We start from the raw sequence: 25,751 nt of genomic DNA, 5'->3' as shown, positions 1-25,751 counted from the left end.
GAAATGGAAACGCCATACCCATTAAACAATCACTCCTCTCCCCCCTCCATTCCCCCAGCCCCTGGCGCCCAATAATCTGCTGTCTCTATCCTTAGTTCTTCGAAGTTCTGACACAAAGTCTTGTACTAAGTGGTTATTCAGTAAATAGTCATTGAACTTAATTTGAATAAAAAGGCACACCCAGAAAATACATATGCTACTAGAGAAATAAACAGCAGGAGAGATCTGTTTTTGAAAGTGTAAATTATTTTTATAGGATACTGCCTCTGAATATAACATTCTATAGAATAATGTTAATGATTTTGTCAAATAAGCACTTTGAAATATAATGATCTATCTTAATGTTAAAAAAACAACAACAACAAAATAATTAATGTGCTAGAAAAGCAAACCAGAAATTAGTTGAATGAAAGTATGCTGGAAGAAGGTCTTTCAAAGTCTGATTTTGCCATGAGAACTTCCTAACTCCCACCAAAATGCATAGGAATGATTAAGATGACAAAAAGACATCTTAGGAGTTAGTCTTTTTTTTTTTTTAAAGATTTTTATTTATATATTTAACAGAGAGAGAGAGAGAGCAAGAGCAGGGAGGAGGGGCGGAGGGAGAGTGAGAAGCTAACGCCCTGCCGAGCAGGGAGCTGGACATGGGGCTCGATTCCAGGACCCTGAGATCATGATCTGAGCCGAAGGCAGTTGCTTAACCGACGGAGCCCCCCAGGCACCGTTAAGAGCTGGTCTTTAAGAGATTTTAGGTTTTCCATATAATCTTCACTGTAATAGCTTATTTTGCAATATTCAAAATATTATCATTTTTTATTTTGCCTTCTTAAAACCATTGTTAAAGGATTTCTTTTTGATGTGTTTGTGTGATCTCTGGGAGTTGGGAGAGGCATGGATGAGGTTCCATGCCAGTTGTCACTTCCAAGTGACGATCCCACGGAAAATTCTGGCATTAGTTTGTAATCTCATCTATTAGTGATTACAAAAGACTGACTTTGGCCCAGGAAAATGTTCCTTTATCTTAATTTTTCTCTTCTTCCATGGTAGCAGGCCTACCTTTATAATCGTATGATATTTTTATACTCCGGCTGCTGGAGAATCCACTGCTTTATGCCTTCGTGTCTTCACCTAATAAATTAGTCCCATAGATCTTATAACTTCTGAGAGGAGCTGTGCTTTTTGCTTTTTTTTTTTTTTTTTTTTTTTTTTGTTCAGTGCTAAGAGCTCACTGACTGAGGAGGGTTTTCCACAGTATAATGATGTGCAAATGACAATTTAAGTTAATTAAATTCAGTGACATTAAACTCACCATAAAACTCGCAATGTGTACAAAATGACTCATTTCCAACAAGCCCTATTTAATATCATGAAATTGTAAAGGTTATGATTTAGTTAGCTATTATTCCAGCGAATCTTGAGGCCATAATTAAAAGTATTTTTTTTTTTCTGTAAAAGAAGACTGCTTTGCTGTCATGATTATTTTTACTTATGCATTCAGGACATTTCTTAAGTCATGTTTTATCTCTTTATATGTCACAGGGAAAAAATGGAAAGAGGGAATTTCTCAAATTACCCGCAGTAGAAATAGAGTAAATAGTAGATACATAAAAGAAAACAGATGAGGGAGAACCCTCTTTCAAAAGGCAGCACTGGGGGTTGATTGGAAGATAGAGTAAAATCTTTCAGCTCGAGGGAATGCAATGGGTACTGCCTTTCTGGGACTTATTTTGACAAGCGTCTTGCACATGTACATTTCCTTTGTATTAGCAATATCCCTTCTAGGAATTGATCCTAGGGAAATAATTTGAAAAGGGAGAAAAAAAATATATGAACAAGACTGTTCATCCAAGTGTTATTTACAGTGTATATTTTAAAAGAAAACTAACCGGGGCGCCTAGGTGGCACAGCGGTTAAGCGTCTGCCTTCGGCTCAGGGCGTGATCCCGGCGTTATGGGATCGAGCCCCGCATCAGGCTCCTCCGCTGGGAGCCTGCTTCTTCCTCTCCCACTCCCCCTGCTTGTGTTCCCTCTCTCGCTGGCTGTCTCTGTCAAATAAATAAATAAAATCTTTAAAAAAAGAAAACTAACCTGCAAACAATCCAAACATCCAAAGATAGGGGACTAGTTGGCAAGTTATAGAGTGTGTATTTTATTAAATACCAGCCAGTCATTACAAATGATTATGTAGCTCTATATTATCTTCGTGGAGAGAAGTTACAACATAATAGTAATAAAAGCAGTTCACAGAACAGTATGCACAGTATGAATCCATTGTAATTAAAAATATATAAAAATACACACAGGCACACAGAAAAGTTTGGTAAAAAGAAACAATGCAATTTTAACAAAAGTTATCTCTAGGGGGTGCATTTATGTAGGGTTTTTCCCCCTGTTTGTTTATATGCACTTTTTTTTTTTAAGATTTTATTTATTTATTCGACAGAGAGAGAGACAGCCAGCGAGAGAGGGAACACAAGCAGGGGGAGTGGGAGAGGAAGAAGCAGGCTCATAGAGGAGAAGCCTGATGTGGGGCTCGATCCCACAATGCCGGGATCATGCCCTGAGCCGAAGGCAGACGCTTAACCACTGTGCCACCCAGGCACCCCTATATGCACTTTTGAATTTTCCTACAATGATCATGGATTTCTTACATAATTTGAATGCAGAAAAGATAAGCAATTTTTCTGATTCTAAATTCTAATATGAATTACCTAAAACCTACTGCATTGTTCCTAAATGACCATATAAACTGTAAAAAATAATGAAGGTGGACAGGTGGGTGGGTGGGTGAATGGAGAACGGATCACAAATAATAGCGTTATTGCAGCTCTGCTGTTACTCACACAAAACCCCCCTATTTAAGAACATTTGCACTGGAAAGTTCTCCAGCTAAAAATATTTGAAAATAAAATGGCTTTTTAATTTTGAATGACTTTATTTATTTTCAAATTCAGTGTATTTTTATATAAGTTCTATTTTGTAAAGATATGTGCAGTGAGCCCAATTCATTTCAAACTAAATGACATGACTAAGTGATTTTGATGCTGTCCCTTTCAAGGCTTAGACTGGAAGATGAATAAGCTAGATAAGGAGCTTTTCTGTGCTTATGTTTATGCTATAATTCCTCTAAGTATATGTACTAGTCAGCTATTGCCACAATACTGCTGCATAACAAACTAGCCTAAAACCTGATTGCTACAAGAACACACATTAAATGCTCATGGATCTGCAAGTGACTATGGCTCAGCTGATTGAAGCTAGTTTGGCTGGGAGGTTATGTCTCAGAAAGCAAGATGGCTGGACTTGGCTCTAGGCTTTGGATTGGGTTCAGGTCTAGTCCACTGTTGCTTGTTTTGGGGTTCGGGATAAAGTGGTAGCAGCTACCTGGGGTGTGTTCTTCTCATGGCAGATTGCTGGAGCATGAAAATCAAGCAAAATTACAATACAGCATTCTATAGGATGAAAACACCTGTTTGCTTAATTGGACAACTTCACAGCAAGTCTATCTCCAAGAACAACCAGAATCAGGTGAAATATTCTCCGAAAAGAGAAGCTGGTTTACGATAAAAGAGAAGAAAGTGATAAAAAGGTGTGTTTTTCCTCTTTCATCTGGGAGGGTTCCTTTAGTAGATAAAAGGAGAAATGCAAATTACACATGCTGTATTTAAATTTCTTTGGGCAAAAATTAAGAGTCAAGGGGTGCCTGGGTGGTTCAGTCATTAAGCGTGCCTTCGGCTCAGGGCACGATCCCAGTGTCCTGGGTTCGAGCCCCGCATAGGGCTCCCTGCTCCCCTGGGAAGCCTGCTTCTTCCTCTCCCATTCCCCCTTCTTGTGTTCCCTCTTTCACTGGCTATCTCTCCCTCTGTCAAATAAATAAATAAAATCTTTTAAAAAATTAAGAGTCAAGGACATCACTAGAAAAATGCAATCATCCTTTCCTAAAGAGCTCTCGTCTTGGGCACCACGGCACCTGCCATTATAAAACCCTTAAACACATCCTCACTCACTCTCTGTCATCCAGTCTCCAGTGTTCTCCAACGGTCCCGTATACCCCCATTAGCCCCCAGTGCTGTGTAGGTTATGCTGTGTCATCCAGAACACAAATAGAAAGGATGAGATATTTTCTTGAGACCTATCTGAATATGCCTGATGATACAGACAATAGGAGGTAGAAAAGTCAGAATACAAGGGAGTAACAGGGAGACCTCGCCTGTCTCATGACACATGCAGCAGGGAAGTGACCTTGGACTAATTCTGGTAAGCATAACAGGTTGTAGAGGATTACAGAAGGCAATCTGCATGAACTTGAAGTCTTGCCAAGAAGAATTTTGCTTGAGGTGAGACCACTATCTAACAGTGTAATTAAAGCCTTTAGGTGGAAAGTTGGGGGAAGTGAATGGAGTCCTGCCAATTTTGCTGAGACCAGACCTTTTGGAGGCTCCTTCCTCTTTCTGCTTTCCTCTGCACGAGCGCCATAGGGGGATGAGGCTCTGAGTCACTGCGAAGAAAATGAATAGTCAAGGTATTTAAGTGGAGGGTGGGGGTTTGTCCCCATCCTGCCCCATGGGCCTCAAACTGGAAAGATATTAGTTTCCTGTCCAAACCATCTCACTTCCTTTCTTTAAGTTCCTGAATATGATATCAGAATGTAAAAAAAAAAAAAAAAAAAAAAAAAAAAAGACCATCTGGTTCGGATACTTTCTGTCATCTTTGCCTCCAGAATTTGCCTGAGTAAGGTAGTTTTGCCTGAGTAAGGTAGTTTTGATATTTGTTGTTTTATTTTTAGGAAAGAGCAAAATGCTATAAATAAATTTAAAGGAAGAAATAGATAATTTGTTACAGATAATGCAAAAACTCATATGAAGCAAACCATACATTCGATACAGTGTTTAAAAGGCGGGGACTTTGGGCATGTAGCAGCTGTGCTGTTAGTGCGGAGGGCTAAAAAAAGTTTTAAAACCTTTTGAAGGTTTAATCCTAGACTGGAGTAAGAGCGTTACCTGGTTAATATTTAAGATGACAATAAATAGATGCAAAAACAATGATTAGCAAAGAGGTTGGGGATCAAGATGGAGTAAATACATCATAGATACTATCCTGCTGAAATTACGTCAACAAACCTGAATAAGACAACTATTTTTTATCCATAAGAGCACACCATCTTGCCTGACCTCGCAGCAGTATTCAACACAGCTGATCACACTTTCCTTCTTGAAATACTATTTTCTTTGTTCCAGAATTACCCAACAAAGCTCCAGCCTGGAAGTCACCTGTGATAGCTCTTCCTCCTCAACAAGATCTCTTAATGCTGTAGCTCCTTGGGAGTGAAAATGGGCTTTTCCCCCCCTAAACATTCTACGCTCCTTCTCTTTACCAGCATCAAATGCCATCTGAATGCCAACGGCTCCCAAATATCAAATTTCCAACCAGATCTGTTTTCTGATCTACTTTTCCAAACCTGTACACTACCTCTTTGACTCTTCCACGTGGTTCTCTGGCAAGATCTCAACTTCCTGTCCAAAATGGATATCTTCGTTTTCTTTCCTGAATTTCCAACTCTATGAAATATGCAAGTGACATCACCATGTACCCAGTGGTTTAAGGAAGCAAAGGAGGACCAGAGTTAGTTTCCATCCCTACTCCCAACCCATTAGTACACTTCATTTTTCTCACCGCCAGAGTATAGTTTACTGTCCCCTTTTCCTCATTTCCCCAGTTTTAAAACTTACCTAAACCACTCTCATCTCTCTCACCCAGACTGCCACAATAGTCTCCAAAGTGCTTTCCTTTCTTCCACTCTTGATTTATTTCCAACCATTCCCCACATAGTGCAAAGTGGTCTTAAAACATAAACAGGTCCCCGCCACCCTTCCACTTGAGGAACTGCAAAGGAATTAATAGGTAAATCCTGAAAGCACTGCTTGAACCTGTCGCCTGGGGCACACCATTCGCCTCTCACGAATGATGCTCCAATCACACTGGTCCTTCTTCCACCTCGGTAATGGCATCAAACCCTTTCCCACATCTGGGTTTCTGCTCCTCTGCTCCTGCTGTTTCCACCTAGAACACTCTCCCCCAGTCTTCCCTCACTAACTGGTTCTTCCTTTTCTTCCCCAGTTTCCTTGACAAATATCCTTTTCTCCAAACCAGCTTAGGTTCCCGTATTATATACTAACCTCTTACTCCATGGCATGAGTCACAGTTTGTTAACTATACATCAGCTTGTCTAATGTCTTTTTCCTGCATCAGACTCTGAGGTCACTATGTCAGGAATCATATTTGTCATTTTCATTGCTGCAAACCCGATGTCTAGTACAGTGCCTGGGCATATGATTAGTTTCAATAAAACTTACACAATGTCATGTATTAAATTTTCTAAAAATTAAGCTGGTTTCATAAACAGTCTCCACGGGGCGCCTGGGTGGCACAGCGGTTAAGCGTCTGCCTTCGGCTCAGGGCGTGATCCCAGCGTTATGGGATCGAGCCCCACATCAGGCTCCTCCGCTATGAGCCTGCTTCTTCCTCTCCCACTCCCCCTGCTTGTGTTCCCTCTCTCACTGGCTGTCTCTATCTCTGTCAAATAAAATAAATAAAAAAATCTTTAAAAAAAAAAATAAATAGTCTCCACGTATTATCCCATTTATTGTTTATAAATGGTACACAATATTTCATCAAATATGACTAAATTATTATTAAATATGACCTAATTAATGTGATTGATTAATTAATTAAATGTGACCAATTATTAAATTATGACCAAGTTATTATTAAAGATGACCATATTAATAAATATGGCCAAATTATTTCCTGTTTCCTGAGAAGTGTTACCCATTTTTGCTATTACAATTAATGCTGCTATGATAGAGCTGTTTCCTTAAAAGAAATTCACAGAGGTGGAAACCACAGGGCTAGAGTCTCTTAATATTGCCCCCACAGGATCATCAATTTTTCCTGGAAAACATTATAACATCAGGACCCCCAAAATGACTGATCTTGAATTTTTAATGCTCATCAAAGAAAACATACCTACACTATGTGAATTCTAGTCCTACAACAAAGGCTCCCCATGTGGGTCATATACTCATTTTATGAGTCACAACAGTATTGACACTAGTAGCATCTAATTTCTTATAAGTCCTAGGAACATTTCCCATTATATTTTATGTGTGGGAAAATTATAACGACACCAGGATGTCTCTCGGGAAGACATATTGATTCTGAATATGACATCATAAATCTCATCTAGAGTCCAGGTTTTTAATTGACTCAGCTATCAATTAAGAGTAATAAAATGACTTGCTCTTTTAACTTGTAACTTGTAGCCAGAAACTCATCACCTTTATTCAAGGATGCATTATGAAAACTTGAATTAGAAACACTAAATATTTTTCAGTACGATTTCTTTCTTTTTTTTAATTTATTTTTTTTTTAATTTTTTAATTTAATTTTTTTATGTAAAGTTCGATGATTCATTAGTTGCGTATAACACCCAGTGCACCATGCAATACGTGCCCTCCCCACCACCCATCACCATTTCTTTCTAAAGAAAAAAAAAAGGAATCTGAAAAAAGATTTTAAAAAATACCTTTTTTCTTTAGAAAAAAAATGAATTTATTAACTATCAAGTGGGAATAGACATGGGACAAAAAAGTGGGCAAAGAGTTAGTCCGTTCAGAGGCCAGAGCATACTTAAAGGCAGAGATCAAGTCTCCAGCAAACAGAATCGTGATTTTATTCCAGAAAGAGGTCTACTTTGGACGAGGTCTAAATGAGGAGTGCTGTGATGGGGTGGGTCTGAATCTGATCTGGTCCAGTTAGCTTCTGGAAAATGGGGACATTTCCGTGTCCGGTGTATTGGGGCTCTTTAAAGATGAATATAACATGGTTCCTGGGTTCCTGTTTCAAACAGGCTCAAGCTCATCCCTGGGGCTGCACTCAGTTTTTCAGAGGCAATTACTTCATGAATGTTGCTGTTTCTTTCTTCTTTCCCTTCCCTTGTTTCATTAAATAAATAGGCTCTTCCCCCCCAGGGCCCACCATGCTAGACACTCTAGAGGCTAGAACGAAGATTCAGGCAAATCCCAAGCCTCGAGCAGGATGGATTAGACCTGTGCAAAGACGCACGGTGTAAACAGACTGCAGTAAGACACAGGTTAGTGAGTGGAAGACACTTCTGCTGGCAGTCGTGACGGTTTCCAGAGCAGGCATTGCAGACAGCTCGACAACGACAGGGTTGAATTTAGGTACACAGAGACGAGGTCTGGAGATTGGAGGAAGAAAGGAGATCTGGGGCAAAGGAAATGCATTTCACCTTTATTTAAAGTGCTTTTTGGGTTTTTTTCCCTGTCTTTCTTGGCTGGGTGACCTAGCCCATGCTTCTGAAACTTTCACCTACAAACGAATTAACTGGCGGTCTTGTTAAAAGGCAGATTGTGATTCGCTGGGTCTGGGCTGAGCAGGAATCTGCATTTCTAGTAAGCTCCCAAGTAAGGCTGAGGCTGCTGGTCTGAGAAGGGCAGTCGTGTTTGTGTAAGATTTAATTTATTTTAGAGAGCAAGCACGAGCAGGAGGACAGAGGGAGACAGCCTCTCAAGCAGACCCCACACTGAGCGCAGACCCCCATGTGGGGCTCAATCTCACGACCCTGAGCAGGGGGCCTGAGCAGAAACCAAGAGTCTGACGCCCCATGGACTGCCCGGGGTAGGCACCCTGAGAAGCGCAGTGAAAGGCATCAAGTTTCTACAATGAGGCAGTTTCAGCAGCAGTCTCAGGGCTGCCTGGGGCTGGGCGGGTCCTTTGGGCCTGAAGAGCTTCTAGGGACAGAGCCGCAGGAGTTTCTTTCCCTGTGACTGTCTTGGGAAGGCTAGGGGACCAGAACGTACAGAGGAGAAGGAGCTGTGCGTGTCCCAGGGGAGGCCCCTCCATCTCAGACAAGAAGGGATTGCATCATTCTCTCCTCTAAACCAGCAGCACAGAAGCTGGGGGAGAAATAGCAGCTCTGTGTGCTCACTGACTTGCTTGTGTCCCGGCAGCATAAAGGACTCTCTGTTAGGCTCAAAAGCCTAGCCGCTTTTCTGGATCTTGGTGGAGACAGTCACTTTAAACCAAAAACAGGTCTTTCAAAAACACTGCTGAACTAAAGAAGGCGTCATTAGGACAGTTCCGTCTAACAAACTCCGAACTTAATACAACAAACCAAGTTTGAGTTAAGGGGGCGTCCCTGCTGCAGTTGCGTGTGATCAAAACGTTAGTATGTATTTTTTTCTGCGGAAGACCACTCTTCAAGACTTTCAATTCATGCAAGTCAAGAGAAAAGAGAAGAGTCATACTTGGCTATTTGTGATAGAACTTCAGAACTAGTCACTGTTGAAATTGACCTGTATAATGTCTTAGTAAATCTTGAGTCCTAACTTCATAAATACAAATGCTGCAATCTTTAAACTAGTAATCTACCCCTCCCCCCACTGCCTTCTCTTTGGAAATATAGTAATAGGTGGAAACACTAGGATATCTGGACAGGAGAAGGTAAAACAATTTTAAAGCATTTTCTATGCATGTTAAATCATTTTTGTGAGAACAGGAATGCTATAGTGCGTCTAGGGAGATAAAATATGATTGCTTGTAGCAGAGGCAATGCTTCTAAGAACCGGCTCAGACTGGAGACTCAAAACACATTCTGGGATTCCGCCTCCCATTTTTCTTGCCGTTACCAAGACGGGTGGTCGGGAGATGAAAGCAGTATTTATTCAGCACTTGCTGTGGGTCGGGTCCTGTGCTATGTACATTACCCATGTGCCCTTTTAATCCTCCAATGAATACCATACGTAGATGGTAATATGAGACAAGCAATCTGGTATCAAGGGAAGGTGTAGAGTTCGCCCAAGATCATATAGCAAGAAGGAGATGAAACAGAGGTTCAAACCCAAATCTGTCTAAAATCAAACCCTTGCCCTTTCTACCATGGCATGCTGCTGACCACCAGACTGTTTTATGTTTCTCACTGAGGACAGTTGGCTTCCTCATGGCAGCTGTTCTTGTTAGATGTTGAGTTACATCAGAAGTCCATGGGGTTAGTGATCGGTTAAACTTAAAGACCTCTAAGAGGGGCGCCTGGTTGGTGCAGCGGTTAAGCCTCTGCCTTTGGCTCGGGGCGTGGTCCCAGCGCTGTGGGATCGAGCCCCACGTCAGGCTCCTCCGCTATGAGCCTGCTTCTTCCTCTCCCACTCCCCCTGCTTGTGTTCCCTCTCTCGCTGGCTGTCTCTGTCAAATAAATAAATAAAAATCTTTAAAAAAAAAAAAAGACCTCTAAGATCCCTCCCAAACGTTCACATTCCCTCCCACCACAGTGCCTTTGCAAGTGCTGTTTTAAAAATTCTGCTTGAAATTCTCTTTCCTTTTTTTTTTTTTTTACTTTTAAGTAAAGTATGACTCTTCTCTTTTCTCTTGACTTGCATGAAATTCTCTTTCCTTTTTTTTTTTTTACTTACTAATTCCTTCAGATTTCTCCTGCAGACCTCAGTTCAGGCATTATTGCTTCAAGAAAGTCTTCCTTTCCTTTGCCCACTATTTCTTTGTTACTGCACTTTACTTTATTGTGCTCCACACGTAATGTGGTTTTTACAAATTGAAGGTTTGCGCAAATAGCAAGAGACCTAGAATTAGAATTGGAGCCTGAAGATGTGACTGAATTGCTACAATCTCATGATAAAACGTTAACGGATGAGGAGTTGCTTCCTATGGATGAGCAAACAAAGTGGTTTCTTGAGCCGGAATCAACTCCTGGTGAAGATGTTCCTTGCCTGATGCTACCCTCTGGATCAATCAATTGCTACTTTGCAGATTTCATCCATCAAGCATTGGGCAGCTGTCACTGTAGCCCCTCCTACAGCTGCTGCGTAGTCAAATATCCCTCCCGTGGCTGGGCAGTCATAACCTCGCCCATATTCTGTGGGGTCTGGATGATCCTCATCTCCTTCCTAGCTGACCTTCTGGAGACGCCGCAGATAGGCATCAGTGTGGACGGTGGTCATCTCCTCCCCGGAGGCTACTTTGGGCTTACCCATTCTCATTTGCTTATGCAGTGTACATGCATCAATCAAAGAATGTACCGTACTGGCCTACGTGGGGACTCTGGCCGGGGAGTCACCCATGCTGACCTACTTGGGACTGTAGATGGAAACGAGGCAGCAACTGGTATCAAGGGAAGGTGTAGATACTGGTCCCTCCATCTTCCAATTCCAGCTGTTCTGGAGCCAACATCTGGATCTGGCTTTGTTCGGACTCAACCCAGTCTCTGGTTCCTATTCCTCTCCCCACTATTTCTACTATATACTTTTAATAGCCCAGACCTTTGATTATGAAAGTTATCACAGACGCAGTTTTATACTGATGAATGTGTTCAAAATAGCAGATTCCTTCTTTTTAGAGGTCAGCTCTTTGTCTCCTATCCCTGATGATGCACCTGAATGGAGACAGCTGGTAACTGTCATTTGTTGATGGGCTCCTGCTTCTGAGCTAGGCATTGGATGAGGGAAAATGAATTTAAGACTTGTTCCCTGCACTCAAGGAACTAACAATCTGAATGGAAACACATGGCTGATATATATTAATTAGTAAATTAGGGACAGAATGTGTACCGTGGCAACTCAGTCAAAAAAGGTGGATTTCATTCATAAACCAGCTAGAATCTTTACACCAATATTAATAAAACTTTACACCAATACTAATTGTGTGCAAAATAGAATAGGGCCCCAAGCATAAGCACCAAAGCCTATTTCAATGCTGTGGGTCTCCCCACCATCTTATGTCACTAAAAGTGACAGGTTTCACTCCCACTCAATATATACATGCAACAGCCACAGATTTATCCCTAGCCTGGGGGTAATTCTGTTCTTGCCAGAGGAACCATTGGGAAAAGCAAAATAATATTGCCAATATTCCAGGGACTATGGTCAAGAAAAATGGCATTCTCACATGGATCAACCTAAAAGTTAAGCTGAGACTTCTTGAATTTCTTACCTGAAAACACATCATCAGAATGAAGAATTTGAAAAGCCGTTAGCTACATTGTGTAGTAGGATTTAAAAAAAAAAATACAGACTTTACTAGTCTTGAAGACATTGATTGATGATGCTAAAAGTGACATTGTTAAAAATAGTTACAATGCACAATTTCCTGGATCAAGCTGTCTTTGTCCATAGCAGTTCATTCCATTTGCTATTTTTTTTTAAGATTTTATTTATTTATTTATTTGAGAGAGCGAGAGCACACAAGCAGGGGGAGCAGAAGAGGGAGAGGGAGAAGCAGGCTCTCCGCTGAGCAGGGAGCCCAATGTGGGGCTCGATCCCAGGACCCTGGGATCATGACCTGAGCTGAAGGCAGACGCTTAACAGACTGAGCCACCCAGGCACCCCCCATCTGCTATTTAGACAGCCCTTCCTTTGACAGCCCCAGGCAAACTAAGACATCTAAATCTGTGGGTGTTTTAGGTTGAGGTTGACACTGGGCATTACAGGTTTCAGGAGAACTCTAGGTGAACACAATTTTTTTTCTTGCACCACTTAATACTCAGAAGTAGGGTTTTGCCATGTGATCCGGTGTCCTTACAACCATGACTATACTTGTGCCACAAGAGAAAACTGTTTTCATGTTTCCCTTTTCTATTCCAGAACATAATTGTAATTTAAAAGTCTAGGATTTGGCACGTAGATGACCTGTAAGGCATTTTTCAGTTTTATGGTTTCATGATCAGACATCAAGAGAAAAAAAAAAAAAAACAACTATTCTTGCTCTCGTGTGTGGGATATTTCTATAACCAGATGCAAAAAACTGGTAACAATGCTTCTTGGAGAGGGAAACGTTCTCTTTACTGAGACTTTTGGATTGAGCTTCTTTTTAATATCATGTATTATTTACTACCAATAATAAAAATTACTTTAAAAACAGATACAATTAATTTAAAATTTAAGTAGACAAAGCATTTTACTCGGAAAAGAACATGCTTGTATCCTGTTTCCATCCTTTAGAAACATTTATATCCCGTTCTTGTTCTTCTTTACAATTTTATCATTATTGTGATTTTTTAGAAATAATTCTTAGTGGGGTGCCTGGGTGGCACAGCGGTTAAGCGTCTGCCTTCGGCTCACGGTGTGATCCCAGCATTCTGGGATCGAGCCCCACATCAGGCTCCTCTGCTATGAGCCTGCTTCTTCCTCTCCCACTTCCCCTGCTTGTGTTCCCTCTCTCGCTGGCTATCTCTATTTCTGTCAAATAAATAAAATCTTTAAAAAAAAAAAAAAAAGAAAGAATTTTTAGGATCTATGGGAGGTTGGACAGAAGATTTGGATGATATAGGGGCACCTGGGTGGCACAGTCGTTAAGCGTCTGCCTTCGGCTCAGGGCGTGATCCCGGCGTTCTGGGATCGAGCCCCACATCAGGCTTCTCCACTAGGAGCCTGCTTCTTCCTCTCGCACTCCCCCTGCTTGTGTTCCCTCTCTCGCTGGCTGTCTCTCTCTGTCAAATAAATAAATAAAATCTTTAAAAAAAAAAAAAAGAAGATTTGGATGATATAAATTGCTATATATTCTGCAAATGTTTGTATCTACCTGTACTGTGATAGGTCCAGGGCTAGGTACTTCCGCCTTTCTACAACTTCTGGAAGGCTTCTTGTGTAAAAATACAAGCATTTTTTGTCTTTGAGAGGTCTGCATGCTTAAAATGCTTCCCACAGACAAGTGGCAGTTAGCTCTATGAATGCTGCAACCAAAGAACTCACCTGCTGCAACAGCGATCGGGGCACTGGGGTAAGTCCCACGTGTCTCATCGAGGCAAAGACTGCACTGATGACCTGCAGGTGAGATAGAGGGTAGCCATACAGAGGGTGGGAGTCATGTTGAGTGACAGGCAGTAGAAACAAATACAGAGATATCTTAATTCACAAAATTGTTGAAATACCCAAAAGCTGATTCCAAAGAGCTGTCAACAGAATCCCACCCACAGTAAAAGAGCTTGTTAAATCAAAGAAGCTTCCTGCTTAAGACAACTTTTGGAAAGCCATAGAACTTCTTTGCTTAAATTCTATTTCATATAGACATGGAGATAAGAACAATGCTTTATATTTGCTTAAACTCTCAGTTTTCAAAGCCCTTAGGCAGACCTTATTTCTCTGAATCCTCACAAAAAACACATGAGAATCATGTGACAATTTCACACATGAGAAAAAGGCAGCTTAGAAGTGGAGCCTCTTGGGGCGCCTGGGTAGCGCAGTCCTTAAGCGTCTGCCTTCGGCTCAGGGCGTGATCCCGGCGTTCTGGGATCGAGTCCCACATCGGGCTTCTCCGCTGGGAGCCTGGTTCTTCCTCTCCCACTCCCCTGCTTTGTTCCCTCTCTCGCTGGCTGTCTCTCTGTCACATAAATAAATAAAATCTTTAGAAGTGGAGCCTCTTGCCCATGGAAACCTGGTAGGAAATGGCCGAGGTTGAGACCAGAACCTGGGAGTCCTACCTGTGGGCACTCAGCTAACCCAGCCACACGCCTCTCCAATTATAAGCAAAGTAAAGGTGACTTTGTTAGGGAAATGCAGCTGATTTTCACAAGAGCACAACAGTGAGTGTGCCCTAGGTACCCCATTTCTCCCATTCTTCTCCAAACCCCTTTCCCATTTCAGTATGCCACAAAACTTAAGGGGATGTCAAGGAACTCAGAAACCAATATAAATATTTTGATGCAATATTTTAAAATTAATACAATAAGTGCATGATGAAAAATATTAAAATTTAAAATAAAGACAGGGTCAGCATTACTGGTTTTTCCTTTTCTTCAGACTCCAAAATGCCTCTGCAGGGCACTGTTAGCTGATCCTGCAGTGACTTCCCCCTTGGGTACTTTTATTAATGATGTTTCCCAAAAGTTAGTTCTCATTACCCCTTTCCACACCAGTAACTTTTATTCTTGAATGCTCCAGTGTTTATCTGTTACCCTCTTTTGTCTGGAAAATCCATTTCCCTTAGTAACTGGTAGGACTTCGATGGCCATCTGAATCATCTTGGACCCTTTCCAGTGCCTTCCTAAATCACAGTGGGCACTCAGCACCTCTTTGCTAAAAAAAATGCAGAAATCACAATCCTCAAATTAGCTCTCTGCGAGCAGAGAAGGAACCCAGATACATTTTGTTTGGTCCAGTGTTGTTAAAAAACTGCACTTGTTCTCAAGATGTAAAAATCAGGATGTTTTCCGTGAGAAAAAAAATCAAACTCCCTGTCATTTCTTGAAAAACCAGAAAATCTAGCAAAGGTAGGCCTGCATTCTTCCATGACAGCACTGGGCATTGAGAACAGAGTGTGTCTTTAGAGCCCTCTCCACTGCTCTGCGTCCTAGCTGGGTCACTTATTTGCACTACTCGCCAGGCCCCCATTAGCTCTTCGAGTTTGCGACCCCAGGCTTGAGTGCACTGGATAAAACCCATGTGCTGGATCCACTCGTTTTCTACTCTTAGAATAAATACTCCGTTTTCTTCCTTTCAAGCAGAGTCTTGCAGAGAGACTCACAGAAGCAAGCTTACCTTTCCAGCCCACAAACTTCTCACAACCCGTGAAACTTGCATTGCCCTCCGAATACTGTTTTTTTTTCCCTCGGCCCTTTGCTCCAGGGCCCCCTCCCGGGCACTGGCCGGTCCCTCCCTACCCCAGCCCCACGCCTAGCGGTCCGGAGCCCGGGGCGGGTCCCCGGCCTCCCGCCGCAGCTCCCTGCCCGGGATCAGGGCGCTGGGGTTCGCCCACGGCGGCACTGGGCATGCTCAGAGGCGGCCGCGGGGGCAGGTTTGCTTCGCAGGCGCTCGCACTCGGCGGCGGGCGGGCGCGCGGCTGCAGCTGGAGCTCCAGCGCCCGGAGTTGGAGTTGCCGGGAGTTTCCCCCCCACCCCTCCCTCTTGGCGCGCGGCAGCGGGAGCCGGCGCGGGAGCCGCGAGCGGCGGCGAGCCAGCGCCAGGGCCCGCCAAGCCTTGTCCCGAGCCCGGAGCCCGGAGCCCCGCGCGGGGCAGCCCCCGGGGAGGAGCCTCACCGGCTGGGACGCGTGCCGCGCACTGGCACTGCCCGGGCACCAGCCGGGCTGCACGGTAGGGCCGGGGCGTGGGGCGCCGGGCGGGCAAGGCAGAGGCCAGGCCGGGGTTGTTGGGGGGCGGGGGGATGCGGCTGCAGCAGCCGCGTTGGTCGGGGCGCCCGGCGCTCGGTCCGAGGCGGCCGGGGCAGGGACCCCGCTGCGGGGCCCGAGGAGTAGGCAGGGGCCCAGAGATGCGTTCAAGTTGGCGGGCGGCGGGAGAGGGGTCTGCGCGCCCAGGCGCCACTGCTTTGTGCGCGCAGTGAAGGACTCGGTCCCTGGTTCTCCCCAGACCTGGGACCCGGTGTGTGGGGAGGGTTGGGCAAGCCGTGGAGCGGAGCAGTCTCCTCCGAGAAAGTTGAGGATGGAGCCCTTCTTTCCGCACTGTCCGCGGGGTAGGATGAGTCCCGAGGGTGCCGCCCCGAGGCCCCAGTGTGGAGGAGCCGAGAGGGTCGCTGCGCCCCTGGGCTGAGTTCCTCCACCCCTGGCTGAAATCCGCGAATCACCAGATTTTCGCTTCTGTGGCGTCTTCTAGGAAAATCATTCCTGCCAAAACTGAGGTAGGCTGTCCGGGCGGCGCGGCTCCCTACCTCCAGGGCGTGTAGCTGGGCGCTGCCCCCTTCCCAGCCTCCGACTTGGTCAAGGGCGCCGGGTTCCGAGTTAGCGCGTGTAGGGCTGGTCGCAATCGAGCGCCACACACATGGGGCAACATGGGGCAACATGGCTGGGGTAGGCGGATGGTACAGTTTTTCCTCCAGCCTTTCCTCGGGTTTACAGCACCCCGCCAACCCCACCCTGTTCATCTTCGCAGAGGACAGGACTTGAGGGGAAGGACCAGGTGGAGCGTTTGAGTTGACATTCTGCTCCTTGAGAGAGGGTGCCTGGATTGTATCTGCCTTGGGCTCTGGCCCCAAGACTTCATAACGAATCCTCTCTTTTATTATTCTTACTTAGGGACTGGGTGGGAAAGAATAGGACCAGTGGGTTCACCAGAATGTCCGCCTCGTCCCTGGGGCTCCTAACATCGCGTTGCAGGCCACCCCAGGACCCTGGAACTGGCATCGTGCACATTGCCCGGGTGTGGAGGATGCTGCCGGTTTCCCCTAGCTCCACTTTTTTCACTTCTTGTTTTGAGTTTTGGGGTTTTGCCTGCACACGAGTCAGAGCTGTGCTGTCATAACCCGGGGCGGGGAGGGGGGGTTGTTTTGCCGGGGGGGGGGGGGGAGTGGTGGTGGAGGAGCTTCAGCCAGGCAGTGAGCCGCTGTTCGCCTCAGAGGCTGCTAGTGGGAATTGGTCCAGAAATGATTATGCAGGCTAGAAATATGCCTCTCTCTCTCTCTCTCCTTTTTTTTTTTCTTTTTTGGCTGAACACCTTGGCTGTTGGGTTTGTGTGTTAAATTCTTAAAGGGGCACCCACATACTGCTCGAGTGCCATGCTTTAGGGGCTCACCGCTTCTGCTGCATGTTTTTCTTTTTGCTTTTTCCTTGGGGTTAATCTGCTTTGGGGCTGAGCTCCAGCTGTGGGAATCACATGGCTTGGGTACACACGTTCTAGAGTCAGACCTGAGGTCAAGTTTTACCTTGACAGCTGATGACTGTGCTGATAGACAAGTAGCCACTCTGAACTTCGGTTTCCTCTTCTATCAAATAGGGACATTAGGGGCCTTATCTCCTTTCATTGCAGGATTGTTGAGAGACTTGGGTGAGATAATAGAAATGAAAGTTCTACGAACACTTGAAAGCACCATTCAGGTCTTAACTGTGGCTGTGCTCTTTACTTAGTTTTTCTGAATTAATGAATTCTTTTAACTATAACAAGACACCTAAGTCTTTTACCCACCCCTCACCAAGAGGCTTAGTTGCTCAGGTCTTCAGAAATAGCTGTGTATCTTTTTTTTTTCTTTTCCTGAAATCCACCTCTCTTGATATTAAGGGTTGAGGATTGAGTCCTCCATATTTATCCGAGGGAAGAAGCGTGGTGTAGATTAGGTCGTCTCCAGGGTTGCCTTATCAATGTTCAGAGTCCTGGGCCCCAGAATTGGCATGTCAGCTAGACCCCTGTGAAGACAACTAAGGTTGATGAGTCAGCAGACCCTGGGCTGGAGCTCTGACTTGGCCTCCAACAGTGACCTTGAACTAAGGACTCAACCCTTCATCAGCCTGAGATGAAGATCCAATAGTCACCAGAGACAAGAACGGATGGGATTTCCTCTCACTCAGCTAATAAGGGTTTAATCGGGCTCCTGAGCCTCCCAGGTGCTGCGTCTTCCCTAATCCTAGTGCAGGGGTTCTCAAGCACAAGCGTCAGAGTCACCTGGAGGGCTCGTTAAAACAAGGATTGCTGGGCTGCCCTGCCAGAGTCCTGATTCTCTAGGTCTAGAGTGGAGGGAAGGGCGCCCAAGAATTTGCATCTCTAACTAGTTGCAGATGACGCCAGTGCTGGAGTCCAAGGACCGTGCCAGTAGAATCACGGACTTACGGCAGGGAGGGGTGTGTGTGAGAGAGAGGTGAGGTTTGGTCTGAAGTCCAGTCACTTTACTGCCTCACATACAGAGCTAGGGTGTTTTAGGAACTTACCTAAAACATTTTGTATTTCCAATACCCGTGTCCCTTACCATTGTCCAGTTTTAGTAATTCTGATTGCTCTTCAAATGAATGAATTTTATACACACACAAAAGATAGGCTTCCCCCTTCTTTTCACACTGTAAAATACTCGGTCCGTGATTTCTAGGTGACTCCTGAGTAGACTGAGATTGGGGACCCTGATATTGATAAATCCAACAATTCCCCTCTTCCTTTCTTTGGGGAATCTCAGCTATTTGTGAAGAGGGGGGCGCACAAAGTTATGGCAGCTTGAACCTTAAGATTGAAGAACAGGTTGAATAGCTATAAGCAAGTGTTGAAAAGTTAAAAAAAACAAAAACAAAAAAACGTGGCAATGTGGTGCCTTCTCTGAGTGGACAGCTGACCCAGACCTGGAGGCGAGGGAGGGGAGGTAAAAAAGTTTACTTTGTGACAGCTGTTCTGTGGTGGTCAGACCTGGCAAAGGCCTTCCCTTCCTCTGTTGACTGGTGGTGTCCGCCGTGACTGAGATCCTCTCTCACTCTGAAGGGGAGGAAGGCTGACTTTCAGGGGCAGCCATGCAGTATCGGCCTCCCTGTATCATTTCGCTGATAATCAAGCACTATTTGGGCACAACCCAATCTTAAGCTCTTCTCCTTGTCCCCCAAGCTAGGCTGCTGGGCTGAGACCCCACCAGGACTAGTCGTGGCCTTGAACTCGAGCCGCTCTGTATCAGAGAGGCCTTGGGAGGGAGCCTGCTTGAGTTGGGAGGGCTCCTGAGATGACATCCTAAAGAAAGAATAAGGTTTACGTAGCACCCAAATGACTGGGTGTAAGAGGAGATCAGCACTTTAATAAGTTCTTGTGTTGCTTTGCCAGATGGAATCCCGGCGGACCACGTGCTTTATCTTAGCTTTCCATTTGTGCTTTGTTTTAGTTTTAAGATGATTAGCACTGGAGAGACCTATCAGTAAAATCAGAAACCTATTCAAAAACTCAAGTGTACCATTTAGTGTTTTAGTAGATAAAACTGCAAGGCCCATGCCTGTCTTCCTGATGGTAATCAGCACACAGTGAAGGAACACCTTCCGGTTGTAATTCTTCAGAGTCCCTAGCTAATTTAAATGGTTTCTCCTACTTAACATGAGTAGGGAACATTTCTATTTTAAAATTCTTTCCCATAATGATGTTTATATTTTGGGTGTTACCCCTACTTTTCACTGCTACAATTTTTTCCCCCCAGTGTGGGGGAGGCTTCTTTCTTTATCTCTGTCGTTGGCTTTTCTTAGCACATGACCACTTGGTATCTTCACTCCCTTGGGTAAGTCTGTTGTGAGACCGTCGTTATGATACCTTATTTCTTTTTGGTCCTTGGACCGTTCTGGGTCATAGAGTCACCGCCCACTCCTGGAACACTGTTCTCCACCACCTTCCTAGAGCGTGCTTAAACTGAAAGTCGTGTTGCGTGGTACTAGCTCGATTCTAAAATACATTTTTCCCCCCACATTTTATCATTTTCCCATTTCAGAAATCTGGAGGGGTCTTCAAAATTATGAACACTTTTAATGTATATTTCTTTCTTTCTCTATAAACCGACATGGAAATAGAGTGACTTCCGATTGGCAATATTCTAAAACAAAGCAAATTTGGTGCCTTACGCCGGTAGAAAATATGGTTTCTACTTGGTGCTGTCCAGCTGATAGGATTAAGCAGCAATTGAATTAGCCCAGCAGTTTCCCGAGTACATCAGAAGAATCCTATTGGGGTGGCTGTTAATAGGTGTGCTCTTGAAAAGGGCAGATCAATTTGGAAGCGCTGCCTGTTATTTTTCCCTCTTAGAGATTCTCCACATGCCTGTCATTGCATCTAAGTCTCTGAGAAGTACTCCAGCCAGCGGTCTCAATGACAAAATCTTGGTTGTATTTATTCCATTAAACGTTCCCCAGAATGCAGCATTTTTGAGGTGATGTGTGAGTCTTCTAATACTCCATTACCAAATTAGCCCATCCCAACAGTTCTAATATGATAATTAACATCAACAGTGGGCGGGGCCGGTTTCACCTAATGGATCCCTATGATGCAGGGTCATATTCACTATGAATATCGGTCGGTGGATGGAGTGTATAGGTGATTACTCTCTTTTATTTCAGGGTGGAGAGAAACCATTTTAAGCTGCGGTGGCTAAGGAAATCTCCATGGCAGGGAGGAACTGTGAAAATGTAAATGATGGGTGGTTGTACTTTTGTAGAGAAGAGAAGGGGCGTTTTAGGTTGGTGGCATAATGGAGCAGGAATACGAAGCCTTGTACTTGTGCCTGCGTGTCAGTAATTTTCAGAGCACACAGGACAAGGATCATGCCTCGCACAGAGTGAGACTGTGGCGGTGGCCAAAGAACCGGTGGTTCTTTCTTGATTCTGTGAATTCACTGACGTCGCCGAGAGTTCTGGTGACCACAGAAGAGCTACTTGCAGAGAAAGAGGAGGGGGGCCCAACACTCAGGCTAAAAACAAGGAAGGGCACTAGGACGCAAAGAGAATCAAAGTGTTTCCAGGCCCTTAGAGGACAGTGGGTCCAAGGACCGAGGGAAGTCCTGCTGAAGGGTCTTGGGTATTTGGGAGAAGAGCTTTCCAGGAAGAGGGGGTGTGACTGGAGTTTCAAAAAATAGCGTGAAGAAAGAAGTCTTACCCTTCAACGATGAAAAGGCAACCCGATTTTAAGACGGGCAAAGGCTTTAAAGAGACATTTCTTCAAAGAAGGTATACAGTTGGCAACAAGCGAATGAAAAGATGCTCGACACTGTTAGTCGTTAGGGAAATACAGATTAAAACCACGTATCACCTCACACCCATCACGATGGCTGGGGTCAAAAAGACATCGGAGAACAACTGTTGGGGAGGATGTGGAGAAATGGGAACCCTCCTACGTTCCATTGGTGGTGGGAATATAGAATAGGGCATTCGCTCTGGAAAACGGGCCATTCCTCTAAATGTTAAACATAGAGGAACCTGAGGGCCAGTTTCACTCCTGGGCATATACCCAAGGGAACAGAAAACATGTTCACACAAACACCTGGGCACAAATGTTCACAACAGCATTACTCATAACAGCCGAAAAGTGAAACAACCCAGTGCCCACCAGCTGATGAATGGATAAACGAAGTGTGGGGTATCCATACAATGGAATATGGTTCAGCCATACAAAGGAATGAAGTTTGATTTGTGCTTCATGGATGAACCTTGAAAACACGCTATGTGAAAGAAGCCAGACACAAAGGGCCACATGCTGTATGATTCCATTTATGTGAAATGTCCAGAATCGGTAAATCCACAGTGATAGAGGTACAATGGTGGTTGCTAGGGGCTGGGGAGAGCGGGGGGGGGGGGGCACTGGGGGGAGTGATTATTGATGGGTACAGGTTTCTTTTTGGGGTGATGAGAAATGTTCTGGAATTAGGGAGTGGTGATGATTACATAACTGTGAACACAAACTATTGAATTGGACGCTCTAAAAAGGTGAATTTTATGGGCTATGAATTCTATCACAATAAAAAAAAATAGCAAGACGGCCACTGGCTGGAATGAAAGGAAAATAGTAAAGAAAAAAGTGGTCAGAGTGATCTAAGAATAGCGTATTCGTTTCAGGCCAGATTTTCTTTTTGGGGAAAAAAATATCTAGATGATTCCTTTGTCCTTCCTTGTCTTTGGGTCTTCTAGGGTTTTCCTGTTACTCTTTGATCCAAAAGTCCTTCCCCTGAATAAAAAGTGTTTTGTTCCCAGTGGCTCCGGAGTCAGTGGGATAGGTCTTGTGGCACACGCCTTGGGATCTTCAGATTGGAGTATGTTTCCGGACTTCCCTCCGGAGACGAATTCTATGTGTAGGCCTCCTGGCTGTGAACCACTCAAGGGCAATAGGCTCTGCTGACGTGGCAGCTTACGTTTAGCTCCTCCCTTAAGATCTGACTGTGGTAGACGTCTTAGTGTCATCTTCCAGTTTGTTTGTGGAGCTCGGTCAAGACCGCCTTTAAAAAAAAATCTCTGTGTGAAGCAGAGTTTAGGTACTACTGGGCATTTACACAAGCATCTGTGTATTATGATACCACAGGAGTTTTTAACACCCCTGGAGCTGAGGCTGCCGTCCCCCAGGTAGGGATGTTTCCTCTCTCTTCAGCACTGTGACGTAGCTGGCTTCTCAAACTCACAGGCAGAAACACCCGGGGATCTTGTTGAAGTGCTGAGTCTGATTCGGTAGGCCTGGGTTGGGGCCTGCGATGCTGCGGTCATAGCAAGCTCCCCCTGACGTGGTCGCTGCTGGTCCATGGCTCTCTCCGAGGAGAAGCCAAATGTGGTGTGGAGCAGACGGCTTTGGACTGAAACAGAGCTGAGTAGCTGAACTTGGGCAAGGTTAAGTCCCATCCGAGCTACAGCTTTCTTACCTGTAACGCCGGAGTAAGCCCGAGCTCACCGACAAGTGCCTAACCTGATGGGCCTGGAATGCTGCCTGTTTGCCTTCTCCTTCCCTCAAGGGCTAAGAATTCCACGGTGAGGACTAAGGGAAAGAATATGTGGAAGAAAGCCAAGGGCTTCACAGAGCTTTTTGATGTGTGTGGATGGGCTTGGGGTAGGGAGAGGGTGTACGGGGTGAAGTATGAATTCTGGTCCTCAGGATCAATTCTCTTATTGGTTCTCAAATTATCATAGCTTTGGTAAAGTCACTGTCCTGGTGTCAGCTGCGGCCGGGTAACTTTTAGGTGTTGGGTCTTTGCTCGGCTTTGATGGAGTTGATTTCTTCTTCTTTTTTAAAGCTTGTATTTATGTGAGAGGGAGAGAGCACAAGTAGGGGGAGGGGCAGAGGGAGAGAGAGAAGCAGGCTCTCTGCTGAGAAAGGAGCCCGATGCGGGGCTCGATCCCAGGACCCTGAGATCATGCCCTGAGCTGAAGGCAGACACGTAACCGACTGAGCCACCCAGGCGCCCCAGAGTTGGTTCCTTTTTGCCCATTGCTTAGTATGGTGGTCTCTGCCCACCCTGCCTAGCGGCCTTCCCGCCTCACGTAGTGACCTTTATCTCTTTCCCAGACGAGAGGAGGTCAAGGGAGCTAAAACACAAACCGTTGCACTTTGCGAGCAGCATGGTTGAAAGTTTCTGGGGATGAGGGTGAAAATACTTGCTTCATTGTTGACTCGAGAAAATCTGGGCATTTTGTTAATTTGCCTTCCATGAGTCTATTAACTCTGGGAAGGTTGGACTGAACTAGGTTCATGGGCAACAAGCGACAGGAAGAAGTGGGAACTAAATCTCGCCACTGGCTGTAATTTTCCAACCTGGAGCCTGACTTACTTGCCCTCCCCGGGTCTCCATTTCCTTGGTCTTATTGGGGATGCCAGTAGCCCCCATTGGCCTGGCTCATGGGGCTGGCATGAAGAGCGCCCGTGAGGGCTTTGTGAGCCCTAAGAGTTGCACCTCCATAAAAGACGCCCCATCACTCCCCAGGGCTGGCTGAGGTCACGGCATCTGCATGGGTTTACACGGGGTGAGTCGGGGTTTGTTAACTTTTGTTTCTATCTCCTTTATCATCATTTGAAGTGAGAGGAAATAAGAGCTCGTGTTTACATTTCAACTCAGTGGACAGATCCTTTTCACTTTGTGTTGGGAAAAAATAGACACAAATAGTTCCTAAGGTTTTAACAAAACCCCAAGCGCCATACATCAAGCTGGTTTGCAAGCCTTCACAGCCTGAAATCCATTGCTTTCCTAAGGATGGTAATTTCACCCTGCGAGGCCCCGTTTCACCCTCTTGTTTGAGTGTTTCGTGGGGTGGCACGGGCAGAACTTTCATGCCTGATGTTGAAGAGAACGAGGTTGTTCGCTTTGTTAATAGTGCGAGGGCTGGGCATCTAACCCGGTGTTGCACCAACATCCCATAATCAAAGATAAGGTATTCAGGTTGAAGCCCAACACACGAGGCCTCATTGGCACTTACTGTCCTTCCAGAAGGCAGAGGCGGAGTGTCACTCGAAGTGGGAAAGATCTGATTTCTGAGGCGAGTGTGTGTGCTCTAGTCTCGTTGCCTCTCATGACCACTGTGGGTAAGGAAGCTTGGTCAGAGAGGGTCTGCCTCACCCAGCTCTTTGTTTGCAGACCGCCCGGGAAAATGTTGCCTCACGCAGTGGCAGGCGAAAGCCAGCAGTATCTTGTGGTTGAGAAGTTAATATTATTCTTGAGGAATTTAATCTACCCTATCAGTAAGTCGCAATAAGGAAGCTGTCCTGCTCCTGAGGAGGGGCGAGGTGTATAAAGCTGGGTGTTCCTGAAGTAAGGCCTCTTCAGATTAAATCCTTATGCAACTATTAACAATAATAAAAAACAGAAAGAAAAAAAAAAAAAAGAACGACCCTACTCTGAATGTAGAATTTTGGTGCTCAATGCTCATAAAATGGACATATTTCCAAATTCATCCACATTGCCAACCCTGCAGTCACTGATCTACCCAGTAGCTGATTTTTTAAAATGGGACAGGGAGCCCTGAACCCAGGCACCTGGTTTTGGAACAGCCCTCCTCTCCAGCCCTGGGGGGCTGTGAACTCCTCCCAAGGCTGGGATCTTCATTTTTGTATCCCCGAGGCCTAGCATGTCTGACATGTAGGGGAGAATCAATGAAAATAGACTGAGCTGGGCAGCTGCTTTCTTCCGGGATCCCCTCCACTGTGTAATCCATTAGTTTTTCTGGCAGTATCTCATTTTTAGTATTTAACATTTCCCCAGAGATGATTATGTGCTAACATAGCTCTCCGCACTTCACAAATACTGATTCCTTTGGTGGGCAGGACCCACGCTCAGAGGCAGGTCCTGGGGGGTGCTTACCCTTACTTCGCAGTGGAAGAGCGTGTATCATTTCCAAATGTGAGCTGGAAAGCTCTGTTTGTGGTGGAGAGCTTGCTACGGAGTAGCTCGTGATACAGCTGTGCAAACGGAAAGTGTAATCACTCATGTTGGCATTGAAAGGAAAGTTCAGAAATAAAGAACCTACGCCACTGGCCCCTAAAACCCTTGAAAGGAACCCCGCCCCCGCGCCGAGCTCCTCAAAATCTCCCTAACTCTC

The 25,751-nt window shown here is 45.0% G+C and overlaps 3 protein-coding genes across 7 annotated transcripts in view; 1 reads left to right on the top strand and 2 right to left on the bottom strand.

The window, feature by feature from the left end:
* LOC123795729 (uncharacterized) overlaps positions 1 to 15,885 on the bottom strand; it is a 486,557-nt gene extending 470,672 nt beyond the window's left edge. For all 4 annotated transcript variants that reach the window (XR_015722978.1, XM_087858964.1, XM_087858965.1 and 1 more), the window contains exons 1-2: positions 15,560 to 15,885; positions 13,775 to 13,846 (exon numbers count right to left, since the gene is read on the bottom strand). The gene's annotated coding sequence lies outside the window, so the exon portion shown is untranslated. The remainder of the gene's footprint in view (positions 1 to 13,774; positions 13,847 to 15,559) is intronic.
* On the bottom strand, positions 10,401 to 11,242 carry HDAC8 (histone deacetylase 8). Its single transcript, XM_087859007.1, is given in 1 exon segment — positions 10,401 to 11,242. A coding segment is annotated over 1 exon segment (411 nt). The 5' UTR covers positions 11,228 to 11,242; the 3' UTR covers positions 10,401 to 10,816.
* A 28-nt stretch (positions 15,886 to 15,913) lies between the features above and the next one.
* Positions 15,914 to 25,751, top strand: part of STXBP6 (syntaxin binding protein 6) — a 238,478-nt gene continuing 228,640 nt past the window's right edge. Inside the window, exon 1 of one of the 2 annotated variants that reach the window (XM_045802639.2) lies at positions 15,914 to 16,110. The gene's annotated coding sequence lies outside the window, so the exon portion shown is untranslated. Of the gene's footprint in view, positions 16,111 to 16,235; positions 16,652 to 25,751 lie in introns of those variants that run through there. The other variant, XM_045802638.2, reaches the window with a different exon arrangement.

Source organism: Ursus americanus, chromosome 35 (assembly GCF_024610735.1).
Source record: "Ursus americanus isolate L20-20 chromosome 35, mUrsAme1.1.p, whole genome shotgun sequence".
NCBI lineage: Eukaryota > Metazoa > Chordata > Mammalia > Carnivora > Ursidae > Ursus > Ursus americanus.
The sequence above is the reverse complement of the archived record's forward strand: the minus strand, read 5'-3'. Positions and strand labels throughout refer to the sequence as shown.